General features: G+C 49.8%; 1 protein-coding gene across 7 annotated transcripts in view; it reads left to right on the top strand.

Annotated features, from left to right (window-relative positions):
- Positions 1–21,102, top strand: part of TBL1X (transducin beta like 1 X-linked) — a 246,677-nt gene that overhangs the window by 180,014 nt on the left and 45,561 nt on the right. For 5 of the 7 annotated variants that reach the window (XM_059883400.1, XM_059883399.1, XM_059883396.1 and 2 more), the window contains one exon: positions 6,300–6,410. The exons of 1 other annotated variant lie outside the window; for it this stretch is intronic. In XM_059883400.1, coding sequence (XP_059739383.1) covers positions 6,353–6,410 — 58 coding nt within the window. In that variant the 5' untranslated portion in view covers positions 6,300–6,352. Of the gene's footprint in view, positions 1–6,299; positions 6,411–21,102 lie in introns of those variants that run through there. One more of the 7 variants, NM_001145232.1, reaches the window with a different exon arrangement.

The following is a 21,102-nucleotide window of genomic DNA, read 5'->3' as shown; positions in this document are numbered from 1 at the left end:
CCCTCCCTGTTCGCATCAGAATTTCTTTCTGTGTTTTGATCTGCGCACTCCTCTGGCTGTGGGAATTTCACCTGCCGAGCGTCAGATGACAAAACTGAATGCCTTCTGCTTGCTGATTTCAGTGTCAAAGGGCACTCTTGGGATACTCGGCTTCACGGTGCTTTGAGTATTTTTCTTTTATGTGGTGTGTGGTTGTTGTGTGTGCATGCGTGCTCACTCATGTCCAACTCTTGGAGACCGCATGGACTGTAGCCCACCAGGCTCCTCTGTCCGAGGGATTTCCCAGGCAAGAATAGAGGCATGGGTCACCATGCTCATTTAAAGCTGAAGCATCACAGTATACTTTTGTTTTTGTTGTTCGGTTGCTCAGTCGTGTCAACTCTTTGCAGACCCCATGGACTGCAGCACGCCAGGCCTCCCTGTCTATCGCCGACTCCCGGAGTTTACTCAGACTCATGTCCATTGAGTCGGTGATGCCATCCAGCCATCTCATCCTCTGTCGCCCCCTTCTCCTCCTGCCCTCAATATCTCCCTATTTTAGCACCAAGGTTTTTGAGACACAGGCTGACTCAGAGGGCAAAGCATCGCCTGCCTTTATATTTACAGACAAAGCCACAGGGTTTTTTGCTTGTTTGTTTTTTCAAAACTCTGGAGACCACATTATAGGAGTCGATGACCTCACTTAGGACTCCACCTACCACAGAAAAGGGAATCATCCAGGCCAAGATAAATCTTGCATATGTGGCTGAAAATCACTTTGTCTGAGAGCTTTCGTAACCAGCCTGTGTATATTCCTGTGATTTGTCAGAGGGCCTAGTGCAGAGACTGTCATTCCAGCCCCTCGGTCTCAGATAATTAAAGTCTGTAAATTAATTTACGGACTAATCGGAAGCCTTAGCTGGCAGACCCACGTCCTCCAGCAAAGAAGGGAAAGGGCATTTTTACATTGAAGTTGTCTGTATTTCCCGAGGCACTTAGCTGCGAAAGCTTGGGCACCTGAGCTTGCATTTCACCTCGTGGACGGAAGGCTGTAAAATATAACGGTGCTGTCGGACTTACGTGTGTGTCTGTCTCTCTGCCACGCAGACCTTACTTAGCAGTGGCTTGCTATCATCGGGGTGAACTTTTTTAGGAAGGTTTCCCTCTGGACCTGCCTCCCGATGGGGCAGAGAAGTGTGGGGTGGGCAGGGTGTGCAGCTCAGAGGGTTCGAGACGGGGACCCATGGCTGCTTGGGAGGGGGACACGTGGTCTTGGCCGCACGTCTGGGCCAGGACGTCCCGTCCTCTCGCGTCTCCATGCTTCGTGCCTGTGTGCAGAGAGTCGGAACAAAGCTAACCAACCAGCCACTAACGAATCCGGGCCGGCACATAGGCTCAGAAAGGCCCCTTTCTGAAGGCCTCACCCTGGGGGTGTTTTTTGATTTCTGTGAAGCGTGTCATTATTTTTCTAACCCGAGGAGGCTCCCTTCTCCTTGCTGTCTCAACCCTGCCAATTTCTCTCCTCCTTAGCTGGGTTGTTCTCATACTGATTTCTGAAGACGCTGCCTGATTTTAATTACATCCTAATGAATGTGACTGCAGTTCACGTTTGTAGGAGGAAATTAGGGGAATACCGAAAAGGCACGCCACACGTACACGGATTTAAGTCCAGCATCGTCCCAGCCCTGGAGAGACTGGTGCATTTTATTTTACTGTTTACATTTTAGAGGGTATCTATTATTTGTACGTGTGTGTGTGTGTGTGGTTTGTGTGGTTTACTTGCTAAGTCGTGTCTGACTATTTGCAACCCCATGGACTGTAGCCTGCCAGGCTCCTCTGTCCATGGAATTCTCTAGGCAAGAATACTGGAATGGATTGCTATTTCTTTCTCCACGGGATCTTTCCCACTCAGGGATCGAACCTGGGTCTCCTTCGTTGGGGAGCAGATTGCTTACCCACTGAGCCACCGGGGGAGGCCTTGTGTGTGTGTACAAACTAAAACTTAGGCACACACGCATTCCATTTGGAGCCTCCTTTTTTTTTTTTCACGTAGCACTGTATCATGGATGTCATTGCCGGTCATGAAAATCCTTTTGAGGACTGCAGTCTTACTAGGTTACTGCATTCCCTTATTCAGATGGTGGCACTGGTGGTTAAGAACCCGCCTGCCAGTGCAGGAGACGTCAGAGACGTGGTTTCAGTCCCTGGGTTGGGAAGATCCCCTGGAGGAGAACAGGGCCGCCCGCTCTAGCATTCTTGCCTGGAGAATCCCATGGACAGAGGAGCCTGGCGGGCTGAGGTAATAGGGTTGCAAAGAATCGGACACGCTGAAGCAAGCTAGCACGCATGCATGCCACTGCTGGGCATGTGAACTCTGGTGAGGAAAGAATAGTTCTTTGATTATGTTTATAATTTTGGACCATTGGGCTCCCAAGTAAATAAATATAACTATACAATTAGTGAAAAATCTTAACCTTTGGGGGGACTGTTTTTCTCACTGTAGGATAATATGCATGCAAATACTCTTTAGTAAAATGAAGATAAGTCTGTGGGGGAAGAAAAGAAGGTGAAACCACTGTTGACATTTTCTTGTTTTCTGTCCAATCTATTCTGTATGTACATTCTGCAATAACTGAAGTCCAACCATAAAAGCCATCATTTATTGAATAGTACTCATTACTGTCTTTGGACAACAACGAAAGTTTGCAGTCGTTTTCCAGCAGTTACGTGGCGGCTTCGTTTCAGTTAATGCAAGCTGAGCAGGTGTGTAATGTGATGAAACAGGCTTGCTTCCTCCCCACCTTAGTCTCCAGCAGTGTGTACAAGAGCATTTATATGTAAATGTTGACACACACATTAAGCTTCTAGTCTCATAACTGGCCACTGGAAAACACAGTTTCAATTTGAAAAGAGAGCAATGTTATGGACTTCCCTGGTGGCTCAGTCGGTAAAGAATCCACCTGCAGCAGAGGAGACCCAGGTTCACTCTCTGAGTCGGGAAGATCCCCTGGAGGACGAAATGGCAGCCCACTCCAGTATTCTTGCCTGGAGAATCCCATGGTCAGAGGAGCCTGGTGGGCTACATTCCATGGGGTCACATAGGGTTGGACACGACTGATCGGCTAAACTACCCCCAGTATTATGGAGAAGGGAAGCCAGGAGGTGAGTCCTACTATGTTGCAGTTGGCAGAGAATTTGTGAAAGTGCCTTGCTGCAATGAGGTCATTTATAGCAGATTTTCCAGCTCTGGCTTTGCATCCTTACTCAGCGTGGAATCAAGTCCCAGGGCCTTGTCCAGAAGATCACCTTACGCGATGCATTCTTCCAGTGTCCAGGCCAGCAGACTCATAGCAGAGACAAGACCTCAGACCGACTTTTTCTTCCATCACTGGAGAACGGCGGAAGGGGCCGCATGAGAGGATGTTATAAGACTGTGTCCTAACGGCACCGATTTACTAAGAGAGAAACTTCTGCCATGGATGATATCACACTGAACACCACGCTCCCCACCCTGGAGTGACTGTGTGCTTGTTCCATCGCTGTTTCTGAACCAGGCTCCCCGCCCGTGGGCAGGGAAACTCACTCGCCCTGTCTGTCTTCATCTCCCAGAGCTGACGCTCAAGTGGCTCTGTGGTCATTACATCCTTTAAGATCATCACAGAGCAGGTCAGATTGTGTTGTTTGGGGAGCGGTCCTGTCCCTTCCTGGAGTATGAGAGCATGTTAAATACTGTACACGCAATACAGCCAAACCCTTAGACACCATTTCCCACTCCCTTTAAAAAAAAAAAAAAAAAAAACTATTTTTTTTAACTTTGTACTTGGTATTGCGATGCAGCCGATTAACAACATTGCCGTAGTTGCTGGTAGAAGGCAAAAGGACTCAGCCGTACATTAAATGTATCCCTTATCCCCCAAACTCCCCTCCCATCCAGGCTGCCACATGACATTGAGCAGAGTTCCCTGTGCTGTCCAGCAGGTCCTTGTTGGTTCTCCATGTTAAACACAGCAGTGTGTCCATGTCCATCCCAGACTCCCTGACTATCCCTTCCCCCATCCTTCCCCCTGGTGACCATAAGGTTATTACAGAGCATTGAGCAGAGTTCCCAGTGCTGGACAGCAGGTCCTTGCTGGTTCTCCATGTTAAATACAGCAGTGTGTCCATGTCCATCCCAAACTCCCTAACTGTCCCTTCCCCCATCCTTCCCCCTGGTGACCATAAGGTTATTACAGAGGATTGAGCAGAGTTCCCTGTGCTGGACAGCAGGTTCTGTTGGTTCTCCATTTTAAGTATAACATCATAGACACGACTTCTCTTGCAACTGAATTTTGAACTGTTTTATGACTGTGGTTATTAAGAGTTTTTTGCCACCTGGAAAGTAAGTTATTAAAAAAGGAAAAATACCGTAAATAATCTTCCCTTCAGCTTCCTGATGGATTTCAGCCCCCCAGTGGTTATTTATGTTGGAACACTCATGTTAAGCAGGAAGTCTCCAGACGTGTCATCAGCTCACACTGATTTTTTCTTCTGAAACCAGAACAGTGAGGGAATGTGTGGTTTTTACCACACAGTGAAGACGGTCATTTCCTTTCTGCCCAGTCACAACCACAAAGATTCTCAGATCTACCTAATGGGAGGTGCCTCCGATGAGAACTCTGGAGAAGGGAATGGCAACCTGCTCCGGTATTCTTGCCTGGGAAATCCCATGGACAGAGGAGCCTGGCGGGCCACAGTCCATGGGGGTTGCAAAGAGCCAGGCACGACTGAGCACACACATGCATGAATCAAAACTGGGTCAGGCAAGAAAATAAACACCATGTCACTAATCAAGAACCCATTTTTGTTATTGTTTTTGGAGGCGTGTTCCTGGGGGCGGTGGTGGTCTCTCTGCTTTGAGGATGCTTGCAGTGGGGCGGAGTAGGATTAAGAGCCCTCCTGTGTCTCTGTGGTGCTCAGGGCCCTGGTCTGGAAGTGTGTGTAGAAGCATGTCATCCTCACCACCTTCCTGGGGGAGGGGGAGGGCAGCGGTTCTTAGCATCCGCAGCTGGCATAGGTAGAAAACTGAGGCCTGTGGTCCACAGCTCCTTAGGGATGAAGGTGCAGTCAGCATCAGGCCTCCTGGCGCAGCCTCAAGCCCCCCCACGCTCCGAGTGCCATGTTCTCTGTTCTTGGTGCCCTCAGGACATGATTGCCTTACCTCCAACCCATCAGTCCTTGGAGGTCTGAACCATTGCCTTGGGGTTCCCCTAACTTCATTGCAGTCACCACAAGCATTTCCCTGGAGGAGGTCATGGCAACCCACTCCAGTGTCCTTGCCTGGAGAATCCCAGGGACGGAGGAGCCTGGCTGGGGCTACATATAGTCCATGGGGGTCGCAGAGGGTCGGACGTGACTGAAGCGACTTAGCACATGCAAGCATTCTGAGCTCTGTAAGAATCCTGCTTGGCCGATGACACAGGCCATCTCAGTCCACAGTCCGGGCACACAGGCTGGTCTTCCTGCCCCTGGGTCCCGAGAAGCACTTGGTTCATCCTTGAAGATGCCATGGTCTTGGCCAGTCTGCCGCAGAACCGAATGCTGTCGTTGCACTCTGTCCACGGGGCTGCTTGCTGACTCCCCGCCTCCTAATAGAAGTCATATCTCCTTGTCGATGACTCAGCTCCTCGCTGTGTATGTCGGGGCCACATGCACCCTGTCGGTTCGGTGACCGTCAGGTTCAGCATGGAACTTGGATGCGTGGGAGGTTGCTGTGAGTCATCTGTGCTGCAGACCCACAGGTGTGACCAGAGCCACGTGGTCACCCAACCTGGGGGTGTCGACAGGACTCTAATCTTCCTCGTCTGTCCAGGGAAGGGCCAGTCGGTGCCACCAGCCACCTTCTGTCTCGGGGTTCCATTGAAGCTCGGTACCAACCGCTGCAGGATCTTCACTGAATCAAGTCGCGGTGTTTGTTCTCATTTTTGGTGCCCCTGATTTTGTCTCCGTTAATGTGGTTTATAGATGAGTCCATGCCAGCATTATAAAACGCATCAGCTCGTGTTTTGGGGGATACTTTTCACTTGTATGTTTGTATGTTTAGGTAATTATAAAAGCTTTATGTCACCAGGAAATACAGGGGAAATTTTTCATCTGTATGTGTATATATGTTTAGATAATTATAAAACCTTTATGTTACCAGAACGTATGGCAGGAATGGGGCATTAGTTACCTCCTGAGTATTACATGTATCAGTTATTTTCCGAAAGAAATGCGGTTGAGGAGGAACACGCAGGCAGTGTCTGAAACGTCTCTCCGCTTTCTCCTCTTGCCTTTTCCGACAGAGGGTGGTGGCTGCTGCTTCGTAAAGACCTCATCCCCGCGAGGTGAGGCTAAGATGAGCATTACCAGTGACGAGGTGAACTTCCTGGTGTACCGATATCTCCAGGAGTCAGGTAAGAAGCCGGCTTCCTGCCCGGAGCGGCAAAAAAAACACCTTCCAACACGCCACCTGCAGGGCCAGCAACCACGGATGGAAAACCCGGTCTATAGGGAAGAGAGAGCTCCGGACACCCTCATTCAGAGGACTGAAGGGAGGCGGAGAAGGGGCTGGGCCGTCCTGCTCTTGGGGCGGGATGAGGGAATGTGTTCTTGTTTGTGCTGACATTTCTGTTCACCTGAAGCCAGCCTGGAATGAAGATCAAGTGAAGGGAAAGTGAAGTCACTCAGTGCTGTTCGACTCTTTGCAACCCCGTGGACTATGCGGTCCATGGGATTCTCCAGGCCAGAATACTGGAATGGGTGGTCTTTCGCTTCTCCAGGGGATCTTCCCGAGCTGAGGAATTGAACCCAGGTCTCTTTAAATTGCAAGCAGATTCTTTACCGTCTTAAGCCACCAAGGAAGTACCTCTAATAAAGTGAAATCAAGGGTTAGTCACTCAGTCTGAGTCTTTGTAACCCGAACACCTATAGCTGACCAGGCTCCTCTTTCCATGGGATTTTCCAGGCCAGAATACTGGAGTGGGTGGCCTTTCCCTTCTCCAGGGGGATCTTGCCCACCAAGGGATTCAACCCAGGTCTCCCGCACTGCACGCAGATTCTTTACCAGCTGAGCCACAGGGGAAGCCCATTTTGATCAAGAGCAGTTGTGATAGATGCGGTGAGGGGCGGGGAGGATTTGGTGTTCTGGGTCCCCATCCTCGGGAGGGCGTTTGTGGTCTGGTGTGTATGTATGGTGCATCTACATGGGGGTGGGGCGGTTGGTGTTCTTGGTCCCGACCATAGGGGAGGGTGTTTATGGGCTGGGGTACACATATGGTGTATATACCTGGGGGGTGGGGTGATTTCATGTTCTCACCTCCCACCATAGGGAGGCTGTTTATGGGCTGGTGTATATACGTGGGGGGTGGGGTGATTTCATGTTCTCAGCTCCCACCATAGGGAGGGCATCTGTGGGCTGGTGTGTATGTATGGTATATATATTATAGGGTGGGGCGATAGGGTGTCCTTGGCTCCCACCATAGGGAGGCTGTTTATGGGCTGGTGTATATACGTGGGGGGTGGGGTGATTTCATGTTCTCAGCTCCCACCATAGGGAGGGCATCTGTGGGCTGGTGTGTATGTATGGTATATATATTATAGGGTGGGGCGATAGTGTGTCCTTGGCTCCCACCATAGGGAGGGTGTTTATGGGCTGGTGTATATACGTGGGGGGTGGGGTGATTTCACGTTCTCAGCCCCCACCATAGGGAGGGCGTCTGTGGGCTGGTGTGTATGTATGGTATATATCTTATAGGGTGGGGCGATAGGGTGTCCTTGGCTCCCACCATAGGGAGGGTGTTTATGGGCTGGTGTATCTACGTGGGGGGTGGGGTGATTTCATGTTCTCAGCTCCCACCATAGGGAGGGCATCTGTGGGCTGGTGTGTACGTATGGTATATATATTATAGGGTGGGGCGATAGGGTGTCCTTGGCTCCCACCATAGGGAGGGTGCTTATGGGCTGCTGTATACATGTGGTGTATATACATGAGGGGTGGGGTGATCTGAGTGTTCTCAGCCCCCACCATAGGGAGGGCATCTGTGGGCTGGTGTATACATATGGGGACTTCCCTGGTAGCTCAGCTGGTAAAGAATCCACCTGCAGTGGAGGAGACCCCAGTTCCATTCCTGGGTCAGGAAGATCCCCTGGAGGAGGGCATGGCAACCCACTCCACTATTCTTATCTGGGGAATTCCATGGACAGAGGTGCCAGGCGGACTGCAGTCCATGGGGTCGCAAAGCATCTCGGACACAGCTGGGCAGCTAAACACACAAGCAAACATATAAATGTGTGTGTCTGTGTGTGTGTGTGTGTGTGTGTGTGTGTGTGTATATGGAGGTGGGGTGTTTGGTGTTCTTGATGCCCACCATAGGGAGGATACTTATGGGCTGGTGTATATATATGAAGGTGGGGTGATTTTATATTCTTGGCCCCCACCATAGGAAGGGCTTTTGTGGTCTGGTATATATGTATGTGTGTGTGTGTGTGTGTGTATATATATGTATGTATATATAGGGAGAGGGTAGAGTGATTGGTGTTCTTAGCCCTCACCATAGAGAGGATATTTATGGGCTGGTGTATACATATGGTATGTATACACGGGGAGTGGGGTGATTGGATGTTCTCAGCCCCCACCATAGGCAGGGCATTTGTGGGCTAATGTATACATATGGTGTATATACATGGGGAGTGGGGTGATTGGATGTTCTCAGTCCCCACCATAGGGAGGGCATTTGCGGGCTGGTGTATACATATAGTGTGTGTATGTATATGTATGTGTGTGTGTGTGTGTATGTATGTGTGTGTATATATATATAGATGGATGGGGCTGGGGTGTTTGGTGTTCTTGGTCCCGGCCACAGAGCGAGCGTTTGTGGGCTGGTTACAGATCCGTGTACAGAATTGGTGTGGGGTAACTCAGTGGGGCGGCTTGAACAAAAATGCACTGTCCCAGCGCCGTGGAGGACAGCAGTCCAAAGCAGGGTGCCAGCTGGCTTGCTCTCTTCCCGCGACTGTCTGCCTCACGGGGGTCTGCTCCGGCCTGTCTGCCAGCTTCGGCTGGACCGTCTTTGGCACTCCTTGCTTCACAGGCGCTTTGTCCCCCGAGACCTGCCTTCCCCTTCACGAGGCATTCTCCCTGTGTGCGTGTCACTCTCTGTCCACATTTGTCGGACTTCTCCTTTTTGTAAAGACACAGTCATAGTGGATTACGGGGCTCACGGTATTCCAGCACAACCTCGTCTTAACAGATGACATCTGCAGGGACCCTCTTCCAAGCGCCGTCACATTCTGAGCCGTGCTGTGGGCTAGGACTACCAGCCTATGCCGTTGTGGCGGACACAGTTCAAGCTATAACAGTCGGTTCTGTGCATATTGAAGCTTGATTCACTTTGTGTCACATTTTCTGTAGTCTGCAAATTGATTATTCGAGAAAGAAGCCAGTTCTCACATCCCACTTCCGCACATGCTATCATTGAGGTTGATCCAAGTGTGAGTCCCTGGGTCCAGACTCTTTCAGAATCAGCCCAGAAGGGTGAGATGGGCCAGTCTTGCAGGCGACCCAAATGGCTCGATTCTGATCCTCGAACAAAAAGGATAAAATACGTGGGGCATGCCACATGTTATAAATAAACCTCTCCCCACGCAAGCCTGAGGTCTCTGTTTCTGCTGTCCACCCTAGCTATCATTATTCATGAAGAGTACACCTTCTTTCTACATGTACATTTGACCATTTGGATTAGCTCTTGCTAGATATTTCCTATGAAAAAAATGATGAGCGGAACAAAATATGTACCACCTCATCCCTCGTCAATCAGGGAGATCAACCCACGGCTCTGATAACTTAACCTCGGAAATTAACCAGGAAATCTCTCACCTGGCGTCCAAGTGTCCTCCCAGCACTGATCTCATAGATTCCCAGAGATGTCTGCAGATGAAAATTCCACGTGCCAAACCCTGCCTCCCTGAAGACTTCCAGCTTGGAATTCAGGATTCTTTCTCTTTAGAAACACTTGCACAAAAATAGGCTGAAAAAGTGCAGTCCAAATGTGTAAACAATCTTAAGGTGAAATTGCCATCCCTCTGTGAACATGAAGGTAAATAGAGACTTGGGAAAGAAAACTTTTGTGTAACCTAGAGAAAGGTTTCTCCCGGTGGGCAGTCCCCAGGGCCCCCCGGGGCAAGAGCGTTGCTGGCCTCTTTGAATAAACACAGAAATGTCTAATCCCTCCCCCCAGAAAAGCGAGACTTCCTTTTTTAGGATTTGTTTACATTTGTCTCACATTTGTTGAGAAACTTTCTGTAACCAGGCGACTGAGAAAGGAGCCTTGGGAGACACAGTGTATTCCATCAATGCCCATTGTGTGTAGCATCTGCTGAGCGGCTGTCCTAATTTTTCAGAGCCTTGAGTAGAATCCCATAGATCGAGTGAGAAGTTAAGAGATGACTGTGTGTTCCTCTGAAGACTGTGTGCGTCCGGGAACTGCCTCTGGTACCCCAACGAGGGCATACTCCAAAGAAGAAATGCCTAATGTTGTTAAATGTTCATTGTGGGATTGTTTAACATTTATCTCAAATCCTCACGCTTTGGTTAGGTAGTGGTTTAGTTGCTCAGCTGTGTCTGATGTTTTGCAACCACATAGGCTGTAGCCCACCAGGCTCCTCTGGCCATGGGGATTCTCCAGGAAAGAATACTGGAGTGGGTAGCCTTTCCCTTCTCCAGGGGATCTTCCTGACCCAGGGATCAAACCCAGGCCTCCTGCACTGCAGGCAAAGTCTTTACTGACTGAGCCACCAGGGAATTTACTGAGCAGCCATCAAGTGGACAGAGCATGTTCTTGGCCTCATAACGTCTCCTTTCTAGCTGAAAGGAGGGGAAGGAAATGGAAGGGAAGGGAAGGAAGAGGGCAGAAGGGGAAGGAAGAAGAGGGAATGAAGAAAAGAAGAGGAAGGAAGGGACAGGGAGGAAGGGGGAGGAAGGGGGAGGAAGGGGAAGGAAAAGAAGGCAGGAAGGAGAAGGAAGGACTCTCCTGATCAAGTATCTGTGCTGTCTCTCCTTTACCAGCATCAAACCCATCATCCATAAATTCTCTGTCACGCTAGGTGACTCACTCAGCTCCTCCCAGTGTGGCTTCTCCACTAGGGGTTTGAAAGTTCCTAGGTCTTTAGTCGTGTCACCCCCCAGGCTATGTGTGTAGAAGGTGTGTGTGTAGGAGGTTGGGAGATGGCAGGTGGGGAGGACCCTGCAGGGAGGCAGACCTCTGGATCTCTGGGGGTCTGCTGTTGGCTGTACAACCAGGCAGCGGGTAGACCCAGAATATTCCAGCCCACCTCAAGGCACAAGTTCTCTGCCACCGCAGGGGCTGGGCTGGTGCAGTCGGGCAGCACATGTGCCGGTCAGGATGTTCAGGGCTGCAGGGAAAACGGTGCCCATCAGAACATTGATTCCTCATGCACCCCACCCCACCAGATAGCTGGGAGGCGCAGTGCAGAAGCAACACTTTCCTGAAAGTGTTACGACAAAATGCACATCACATCTCTGCAAACTCAGGAAAAGTATCTTGAAAAGGGGCTTCCTTTTCTGCCCTCAAGAGGCAGAATTCGCATCATCTAGGGTTCCCCTCTGGCCTCCCTCCGCCCTGCCGTGGATTCCACAGCCTCTAAAGCAGAGGGGATTTCATGGCGTCACTGTTGTCTAAAGCAAGGGCCGTGCCTGTGGAAGGTGCTGTCTGGATGCTGTTGTTTATGGTTGCTCCTCCTGGCATCCAGATAAAGAAGATCGGTTAGTGTGCAAGGCTTTTTTTTTTTTTTTTTCAGTTCAGCTGGAGATTTTGAGCAGCCCCAGCAGCAAAGTGGCTTAGTTGTGCTTTTAATTTTTATGTTTTGCATGAGTTGCGGCAGTCCGCTTTGGAGGGCTAGGAGTCCATCGGCCTCTGCCTCTTGGGGGTTAATCATGTGGTCGCTTTTGTCATCCTGACGATTTGTAAGAAGCTGATTGAGGCAGAGCGTCTCTTCCACCCAGCCTGGCAGTTCCCTTCATGGTCAGTGTCCAGCTTCTCCATCCCTCTGCACCTTCATCTCTACCATTTTTTTTTTTTTTTACATAGAGTATCATTTTCACGCCAGAAAATTGACCCTTTTTAGAATACAGAGGTTCAGAGTGATACAAACACCTGCACAAACAAGATATGGAATGGTTCCACCAAAAACTCCCCCTTTGTAGTCTCCTCCTCACCCCATCGCAGCTGCTGGTGCCACCGGTCTGCTTCCTGGCACTGGAGTGTTGCCTCTGCGATTGTGACTGAGAAGTGAATCTCTGCAGCGTGTACCCTTGAGAGTCTGGCTTTTCTGACTCAGTGCATCTGAGGTTGGCTAACGCTGGTGCATACTTCAGTAGTACTTCCTTTATATGCTACATGGTCTTCTATTTCCTATGGGCTTCCACAGTGGTAAAGAACTCGCCTGCCAATGCAGGAGATGCAGGTTCAATCCCTGGGTTGGGAAGATCCCCTGGAGGAGGGCATGGCAACCCACTCCAGTATTCTTGCCTGGAGCATCCTATGGACAGAGGAGCCTGGCAGGCTATGGTCCATGGGGTCGCAAAGAGTTGGACATGACTTAAGAGACTAAGCGTGGCCCAGTATTCTGTTTTATGGATGCAGGGCGGTTAGTCGTTTGTCCTGTGGAAGAGCATTTGGGTGGTTTCCAAGCTACGACTAAGGCTCCTGGGGGCATTTGCACATAGGCTTTTGTGGTCTGGGGTTTTCCTTTTTCTTGGGCAGCTGTCTGGGAGGCGCACTGCTGGGCCAGGTGACAAAACTGGGTTCAGTTTATCAGAATCTACCGCGTCTGCTTTGGTCTCCCTCAACAGCAAGGCAATTCACAGCCGCTGGTGGTTTTATATTATAGATTTCATTCCTGCCACAGAGCTAATGATAATCAGTGCCTGGGGCACAGGGAATATTGGAAAATAGGTAAAAAGACATTGGTCTCCTGCAGATATATCTGCACAATACTGATGAAATGCTAACGCTTCCTCTCAGGGTTTGGAATTAGCCTCTGTGAACCTGTTACTGGGGTCGTGGTTCCCATGGATCCGCTGAGTGGGACAGGGTCCACACGTGCCCGCCTGCTTCTCCTGAGCCAGTGCACCCTTCTGCAGAAAACTGGGTGGGAGGCGCTGGGTGGAATGCTAGGTAGACAGCAGGTAGATACTGCAGCCATGAAATTAAAAGACGTTTGCTCCTTGGAAGAAAAGCTGTGACCAACCTAGACAGCGTATTAAAAAGCAGAGACATTACTTTGCCAACAAAGGTCCATCTAGTCAAAGCTATGGTGTTTCCAGTAGTCACGGATGGATGTGAGACTTGGACATCCAACTTTATAAAGAAACTGGAGTTTCTTTATAAAGAAAGCTGAGTGCCGAAGAATTGGTGCTTTTGAACTGTGGTGTTGGAGAAGACTCTTGAGAGTCCCTTGGACTGCAAGGAGATCCAACCAGTCCATCCTAAAGGAGATCAGTCCTGAGTATGCACTGCAAGGACTGATGTTGAAGCTTAAACTCCCATCCTTTGGCCACCTGATGCGAAGAGTTGACTCATGGGGAAAGACCCGGATGCTGGGAAAGATCGAAGGTGGGAGGAGAAGGGGACGACAGAGGATGAGATGTTTGGATGGCATCACCAACCTGATGGACATGAGTTTGAGTAACTCCGGGAGTTGGTGATGGACAGGGAAGCCTGGTGTGCTGCAGTCCATGGGGTCGCAAAGAGTCAGATGTGACTGAGTGATTGAACTGAACTTGATATGCTTAGTCCCTAAGTCATGTCTGACTCTTTGCACCCCCATGCACTGTAGCCCGCCGGGCTACTCTGTCCATGGGACTTCCCAGGCAAGAATACTGGAGTGTTTTGCCATGCCCTCCTCCAGGGGATCTTTGCCACCCAGGGATCGAACCCATGTCCTCTGAGTCTCCTGCACGGGCAGTCAGGCGCATTACCATTGCCCCACCTGGGAAGACAGGAGCCAAGACTGCACGTGCATTGATTTGCATGGGTATTCATGCAGATTCACCCAAGGTGTTCATGGCTTGGGGGGCATATTTCCCCTCCCTCTAGCATTGGGACCAACGTCTGCACACCGTGAAAAACAGATAGAACCTTTAATCGAAACCATTTGACGACTGTGGTGGTAGCTCTGACAGCGAACCAGAAACACGAGTGAGAGATTGGGTTTCCCGAATGTTTTGTCGGGTGTTACCAGGCTGGGTGTCCCCAGTGGCTGTCATTTGAAACACTTGAGACAATAAAAGCAGCCTTTGGTTACGGCGCAGATGGCAGAAATTCGTTTCGCATATATCAGAAATCAACACGATGGTGCATTTCTCTGCTTATTGTGGGGATTTAACAACATTCGCGCCTGGCGTGCTGCGGTCCATGGGCGTCTCAAAAGAGTCTTGGGTTCGACTTAGCGACTGAACAACAACAACAAAAGACCTTCTAGGGCCTTCCCTGGTGCTCCAGTGGTTAAGCCTTCACCTTCCAATGTGGGGGTTGTGGGTGCGATCCCTGGCTGGGGAGCTAAGATGCCATGTGCCTCGAGGCCAAAAACCCCAGAACGTAGAACAGAAGCAACATGGCGAGACATTGAGTAAAGACTAAAAAATTAAATAAACACCTTTGAATAAGATTGGAAACTCCTTATACAGTGAAGTATGCTTCCTGCTTTGTCGTGGTTCATGGTCAGGAGGCTAATCTATTATGCATATCTGTTGCCTACCTTAGCACAGCCATACCTGCTGTCTTCTGCGAGGAGCGCTGGTGGTTTTCAAACAGAAGCGCCTACAACATGGGACAGGAGCTATTTTCTGTTGTGGTTCAGTCGCTCAGTCGTGTCCAGCTCTTTGCGGACCCCATGGACTGCAGCACACCAGGCCTTCCTGTCCATCGCTGACTCCCGGAGCTTACTCAAACTCATGTCCATTGAGTCAGTGATGCCATCCAACCATCTCATCCTCTGTCGTCCCCTTCTCCTCCAGCCTTCCATCTTTCCCAGCATCAGGGTCTTTTCCAGTGAGTCTGCTCTTCACATCAAGTGGTCAAAGTGTTGGCGCTTCAGCTTCAGTATCAGTCCTTCCAGTAAGTAGTCAGGGTTGATTTCCTTTAGGATGGACTGGTTTCAAGCCCATATCTGCACTCATGTGACTGGCCAGGCAGAATCAGGCATGTTTCCTTTGATTTACATAATACGCACATGGCTCTGTGGTCTGTATTATCCTTGTGAATTCATGTTACATAACCAGACTCTTGAGGTTTTAAATGGAAGGTAGATGGCATTTTTTTCATGCATTTCGTGGAGCTTCTGTTAGGAGAATGCTTAGAAAGATTTCCTGACCAGGTAGCACACACATATGCCCTTTCTTGCCCCGCCTCACATCAGATTCCGAGTAAGATTTAGGTGGCATTTTCTCTCCGCAGGCAAGTCCAGGCACAGAGCCAAAGGATGGTTCTGTTCTGAACGCACAGAGGTATGACTCTGCAGAAATGTTCCTGAGCAGTGTAAAAATTATGCATATTGGTAGTCCAGGGATTAAAAATCCACCTGCCGATACAGGTGGCACAGGTTTGATCCCTGGCCCTGGAAGATCTCACATTGTGTAATTCACTGAATAAGTGCTTCCCAGGTGGCTCAGTCGGAGAAGGCAATGGCACCCCACTCCAGTACTTTTGCCTGGAAAATCCCGTGGACGGAGGACCCTGGTGGGCTGCAGTTCATGGGGTCGCTAGAGTCGGACACGACTGAGTGACTTCACTTTCACTTTTCACTTTCATACATTGGAGAAGGAAATGGCAACCCACTCCAGTGTTGTTGCCTGGAGAATCCCAGGGACAGGAAGCCTGGTTGACTGCTGTCTGTGGGGTCGCACAGAGTCGGACACTACTGAAGCAACGCAGCAGCAGCAGCAGCAGGTGGCTCAGTGGTTAAACAAAAAAAAAAAACTGCCTGCCAATGCAGGAGACCTGGGTTCGATCCTGGGGTGGAGAAGATTCCCTGGAGAAAGAAAGGCAACCCACTGCAGTCTTCTTGCCTGGAGAATCCCATGGACAAAGGAGCCTGGTGGGCTACAGTCCACGGGGTCACAAAGAGTCAGACATGATGGAGTAGCTTTCACATAGACCCTGTGTGCCTAGGTGATGCTCACACACCGATCTGAAAGGAGGGAAGCTGAAGGTTTGCAGTCAGGTGACCCATCACCTGAAAGTCATTCCCTGCTTTTGACACTGTCCTACGGTGAGAGAAGATGTCACTGTTGAAGGTGGCCAGGTGAAATGACTCCACTGTTTTCACAGCTTATGATCATCTTGAAATTACTAAAATAAAAAAGACCAGAGAAATCATGACTTTACGCTTCCATGGTCTGCAGAGCTTTGCCTATGACTGAGACAGAGAAGGTGGTCAGTAATACAAATGCAGCCGAGACATTTTAATTAAGATTTTGCAGGTCGTTAGCCAAGGCTCAGGCCTCGGTTCTGATGGAGTGTCTTTTGTATGATGGGTTCGAGTGTTACCATGTTAGCTCAGAAGCGGATAGCCACACAGCCATTCTGGGGCTTTTGGCAACAGAAAAATAATAGAGTCATCTGAAGGTGAACAGTGGTGGTTGTGTATCCAGAGCCAGATTTTTGCTTCGTTGGTAATTCAGCAGACTCAAGTGTGCATCATAGGCCAGGCTCACCTGGCCCGTTCCTCCTGGAACATTGTCGTGAGAAGCTGTTCTGCATTTGATTGGCACCATAGGCGTTGGACAGGCTGTATCGTTAGCAGAAGGATAAAAGTCCATATTCAGGGACTTGCCCTGGTGGCATCATGGATAGGAATCCACCCCCCAGTTCAGGGGACCCCGGTTCGATCTCTGGTGTGGAAAGATGCCAGTGCTGGAGAGCCACTAAGCCCATGAGCTGAAACGACCTGAGCCCACGTGCCCCTCGAACCCATGCTCTTGCAACAAAAGAAGCCACTGCAATGAGGAGCTCAGGCACTGCAACTCGAGAGTAGCCACTGCTGGCCACAACCAGAGCAAAGCCCGCCCACAGCACCGAAGACCCATCACAGCCGAAAATCAATCAATATTTTAATAGTGTTCTTCAGTGTTCTTCTGCGTTCCTGGTCCTGTGTCTTGCCAGGTTTTCAGTATCCCCTTCATGGTCTTCACTTGTAGATTTCTCCTAGGTGGGCAGAGTTTGAGGGTCTTAATCTCTTGCATTGATGCTTTTGAGCTGTGGTGTTGGAGAGGACTCTTGAGAGTCCCTTGGACTGCAAGGAGATCCAACCAGTCCATCCTAAAGGAAATCAGTCCTGAATATTCATTGGAAGGACTGATGCCGAAGCTGAAACTTCAGTCCTTTTGCCACCTGACTCGAAGAACTGGCTCATTTGAAAAGACCCTGATGCGGGAAAAGATTGAGGGCAGGAGGAGAAGGGGACAACAGAGGATGAGATGGTTGGATGGCATCACCGACGCGATGGACATGAGTTTGAGTGAACTCCGAGAGTTGGTGATAGACAGGGAGGCCTGGTGTTCTGCAGTTCATGGGGTCGCAAAGAGTCGGACACGACTGAGCAACTGAACTGAATCTCTTGGAGGGACTCTGAATGGTCAGAACAGCATGCATTATCTGAAGACGCTCGACCTTTCTCAGAGGCCTGGCTTCCTGAACCTCAGCACTGTTGATGTATGGGCTGGGTGGCTACGCTGTATTGTAGGTTCTTAAGACCGCATCCCTGGACTCCACCCACTGCATGACAGGAACGCCCTGCTCCCCTCGCCCTCCCTGGTGACAACCAAAGGTGTCTCTGACCTTTACCAAATGTTCCTCTGAGGGCAAAACCACCCCTAGTTGAGAACCACTGATAACACATCCTTCAGTTGTGAGATGTGTTTCTTCAGTTAGTTTTTATTGCAAAGTGGAGTTGTAACGAGATTCTCATTTCTCCCTTCTGTTTCGTCTTCTTGGGCTGCATTTTGATTCTTTCTGCAGAAAGCAAATGAAACTCTTAACAGTGGTCCTAGCGGTCCCTGTTGTTATAAAATTTTTCCAGAGTATTTTTCCCCTTGAAGAAGGGGGGAACTTCTGCCAATACTGTTCTCCAGCAGATAATAAAATAATTGGGAGTAGCTGTCTTCAATCTGGGTTTTGTTTTTCTTTGGGTTTTGGTTTTTTCTGGACTCCCGGTGAGGAGATTAGATAACCAGGAAAAGGGTGTTACTCTTAACATTCGTGAATAATTGCGTCTCCAGAAATGATTCAGCAGCATTGCCCTCTAATTCTAGCGGCTGACAGATCACCCTGTAGGCTCCACTGTGTTTCCTGGGAGCTTGGACTGCCTTCTTATGCTAGACACGTTTCCCCCACCCCGGATTCGGGAAGGCATTTTAATGGTTCAGCTAGCTTAATTTAAACCCAGGTTCAGGGCTCATTGTTCAGCTGAGTTGCTAAAAATACTTCTCTGACTGCGGTGGCATTTTTACATTGCTAATGTTGTCCCCATTTAAAAAGAGGATCCTTATGAAACGGTAAAGGCAAGCACTTCTGTGAGGCAGTGGTAGCCTCTGCTTTAGAAAGCATACAGGAAAATACTCATCAGATAATAAGTAAGGAATACCTGAATGGTTTGTCCGCACGAGCACAGGATAAAAGTAATTTAAAAGCAGGTGAGGGAAATCCCTGGTGGTCCAGTGGCTAGGACTTGGTGTTTTCACTGCTGGGACTGGGGTTCGATCCCCAGTTGGGGATCTACAATCCTGCAGGCTGTGAGGACGGAAAGGGAGGGAGGGAGCAAGGAAATGAGTCAGGTGAAACAGAAATGTCTCATTTCTTTGTTTCCAGTTCTTTGGTGATGTATCCCTGTCTCCTAGACTACCCCTAGGCTCTATGATTTGCTAGAAGGAGTCACAGAATTTGGGCTTCCCTGGTAGCTCAGTTGCTAAAGAATCTGCCTGCAATGCAGGAGCCCCCGGTTCGATTCCTGGGCGGGGAAGATCCACTGGAGAAGGGATAGGCTACCCACTCCAGTATTCTTGGGCTTCCGTTGTGGCTCAGCTGGTAAACAAAGAATCTGCGTGCAATGCGGAAGACCTGGGTTCAATCCCTGGGTTGGTAAGATCCCCTGGATAAGGGATAGGCTACCCACTCCAGGATTCCTGCCTGGAGAATTACATGGTATAGTCCATGGGGTCGCCAAGTGTTGGATAGGACTGAGCGACTTTCACAGAATTTAGTAACTGTTACACTCGCAGTGGATTACAACAAAAAGATACGGATTATAACAACAAAAAGATACGGATTTTAACCTACTTCATAGTGGTATATTGGGTACTTGACGGTTGCTAAGATCCTGGAAATGTTCTCAGTGAAGTAAGTAAAGGTTAATCATGTGAGGTGCTGCATATGTGAGCTGAGCGTATTGTGTAGTTCTTCCACAGCGTATATCCATGTATCAGATCATCACAGTGCATACCCCAAACTTACACTTTGTTAGGTGGCACTTACGTCTCAAGAAAGTCAATCGAAAAGACCAACACGTTAATCAAAGTCGATGCTCCATTTTTGTTACATTCCTCTTAATCGTATACAGTTGGGTGTATATTCTGTTTGTTCAGCTTTCTTGTTTACACAGTATCCAAGAGAACCCTTTGTTTGAATTGATAGCTTCAGTTTTTCTCCATTGAGATGTAATCCGTAGGTAGGTGCCAAGTCACTTCAAGTGACTCTCGGCATCTCTGGCAACCCTAGGGACTGGGGGAATTCTCCAGGCAAGAATTCTCCAGGAGTGGGCTGCCTTGCGTTCCTCCAGGGGATCCTCCCCACCCAGGGATCTAACCCGCATCCCTTAAGTCTCCTGCATTGGCAGGAGGGTTCTTTACCCCTAGCAGCACCTGGGAACAACCCCCACCCCCCTCCCAAGTTAAAAAGAGACAGGTTACAGTCAGCCAGGGGCAAAGGTGCATGGGGTCCAGTCCAGGAGAACCAGGCACAGACTTGGGGGTGTCCCCTCCTGGCTGAGCAGTGTGATGACACCTGGTTCTCCCAGCAGCATGTCCGATGGCAAAGGGGCTGAGTTGTTAGCCACCCAAGCTTTGCCATCCAGGCTTCTTTGTGGACCTGCAGCTCTTGTCGAAGGGGCAGGAGCACCTGGGCAGACCCAGGCTGTCCGCCCAGCCCCAGTCCCCTCCAGGTGGACACCATGGTGTGTGGTGGTGTAACGGTCATGTGTGCACTTGTGTGTTTTTACCTCATGTTTGAAAACTCACTGTAAAAAGTGTAAGGGTGGGTAAGTAACTGGAGAATGTGATACCCACGCCTCTCACACAGAAAGCACCCCCCCAGGAGAGCTTTGTGGGGGCAGGGCTGCACACACCTCCCGCAGCAAAGCTTGCCCACGCTTCCTTTGCAGGACAGAGCTCAGTCTGCGGGGGGCCATCTCCCCTTAGGCCCCTTAGGGCTTTCGAAAGACCCTGCACTGGGTTGGGGTCATCTCATCCCACACCCTCTTCGAGTGGTGCCCGTTGCCAACGAGCTCCTCTTCATTCAAAAACAAAAGTGTCTTCCTGAACTGCTGTTTGGGTGTGATGATAACCCACTGAAGCGTAGCAAAACGGAACCGTGGTGCGGTTGCTCCCGACACATCCCCGAGATTCTCAGCCATCCCGGTTTCCCATGCGGTTGCGGTTCTGCCATCTTTTCTGAGTTTGCTGCCCTCCGTCGTCTATGTGTTCAAAGCTCAGATTCAAGCTTAGCCATTCCTGTGCTTGTTGACTTGTCAGAGAATTGGGAGAAAGCAATGCGCTAGAAAAGCACTTGCAAATCGGCCGAGTGTTTGTAAGTTGTTGTTTAGTCGCCCAGCCACGTCTGATTCTTGCGCGATCCCGTGGACTATAGCTCCCCCCAGGTTCCTCTGTCCTTGGGATTTTGTGAGCGAGAATACTGGAGTGGGTTGCCACTTCCTTCTGCAGGGAATCTTCCCAACTCAGGGATTGAACCTGCGTCTCCTGGGTCTCCTGCCTTGGCAGGTGGGTTCTTTACCACTTGAGCCACCCAGGAAGCCTGC

This window comes from Bos taurus, chromosome X (assembly GCF_002263795.3).
Source record: "Bos taurus isolate L1 Dominette 01449 registration number 42190680 breed Hereford chromosome X, ARS-UCD2.0, whole genome shotgun sequence".
Lineage (NCBI taxonomy): Eukaryota > Metazoa > Chordata > Mammalia > Artiodactyla > Bovidae > Bos > Bos taurus.
This window is presented reverse-complemented; position numbering and strand designations above follow the sequence as displayed.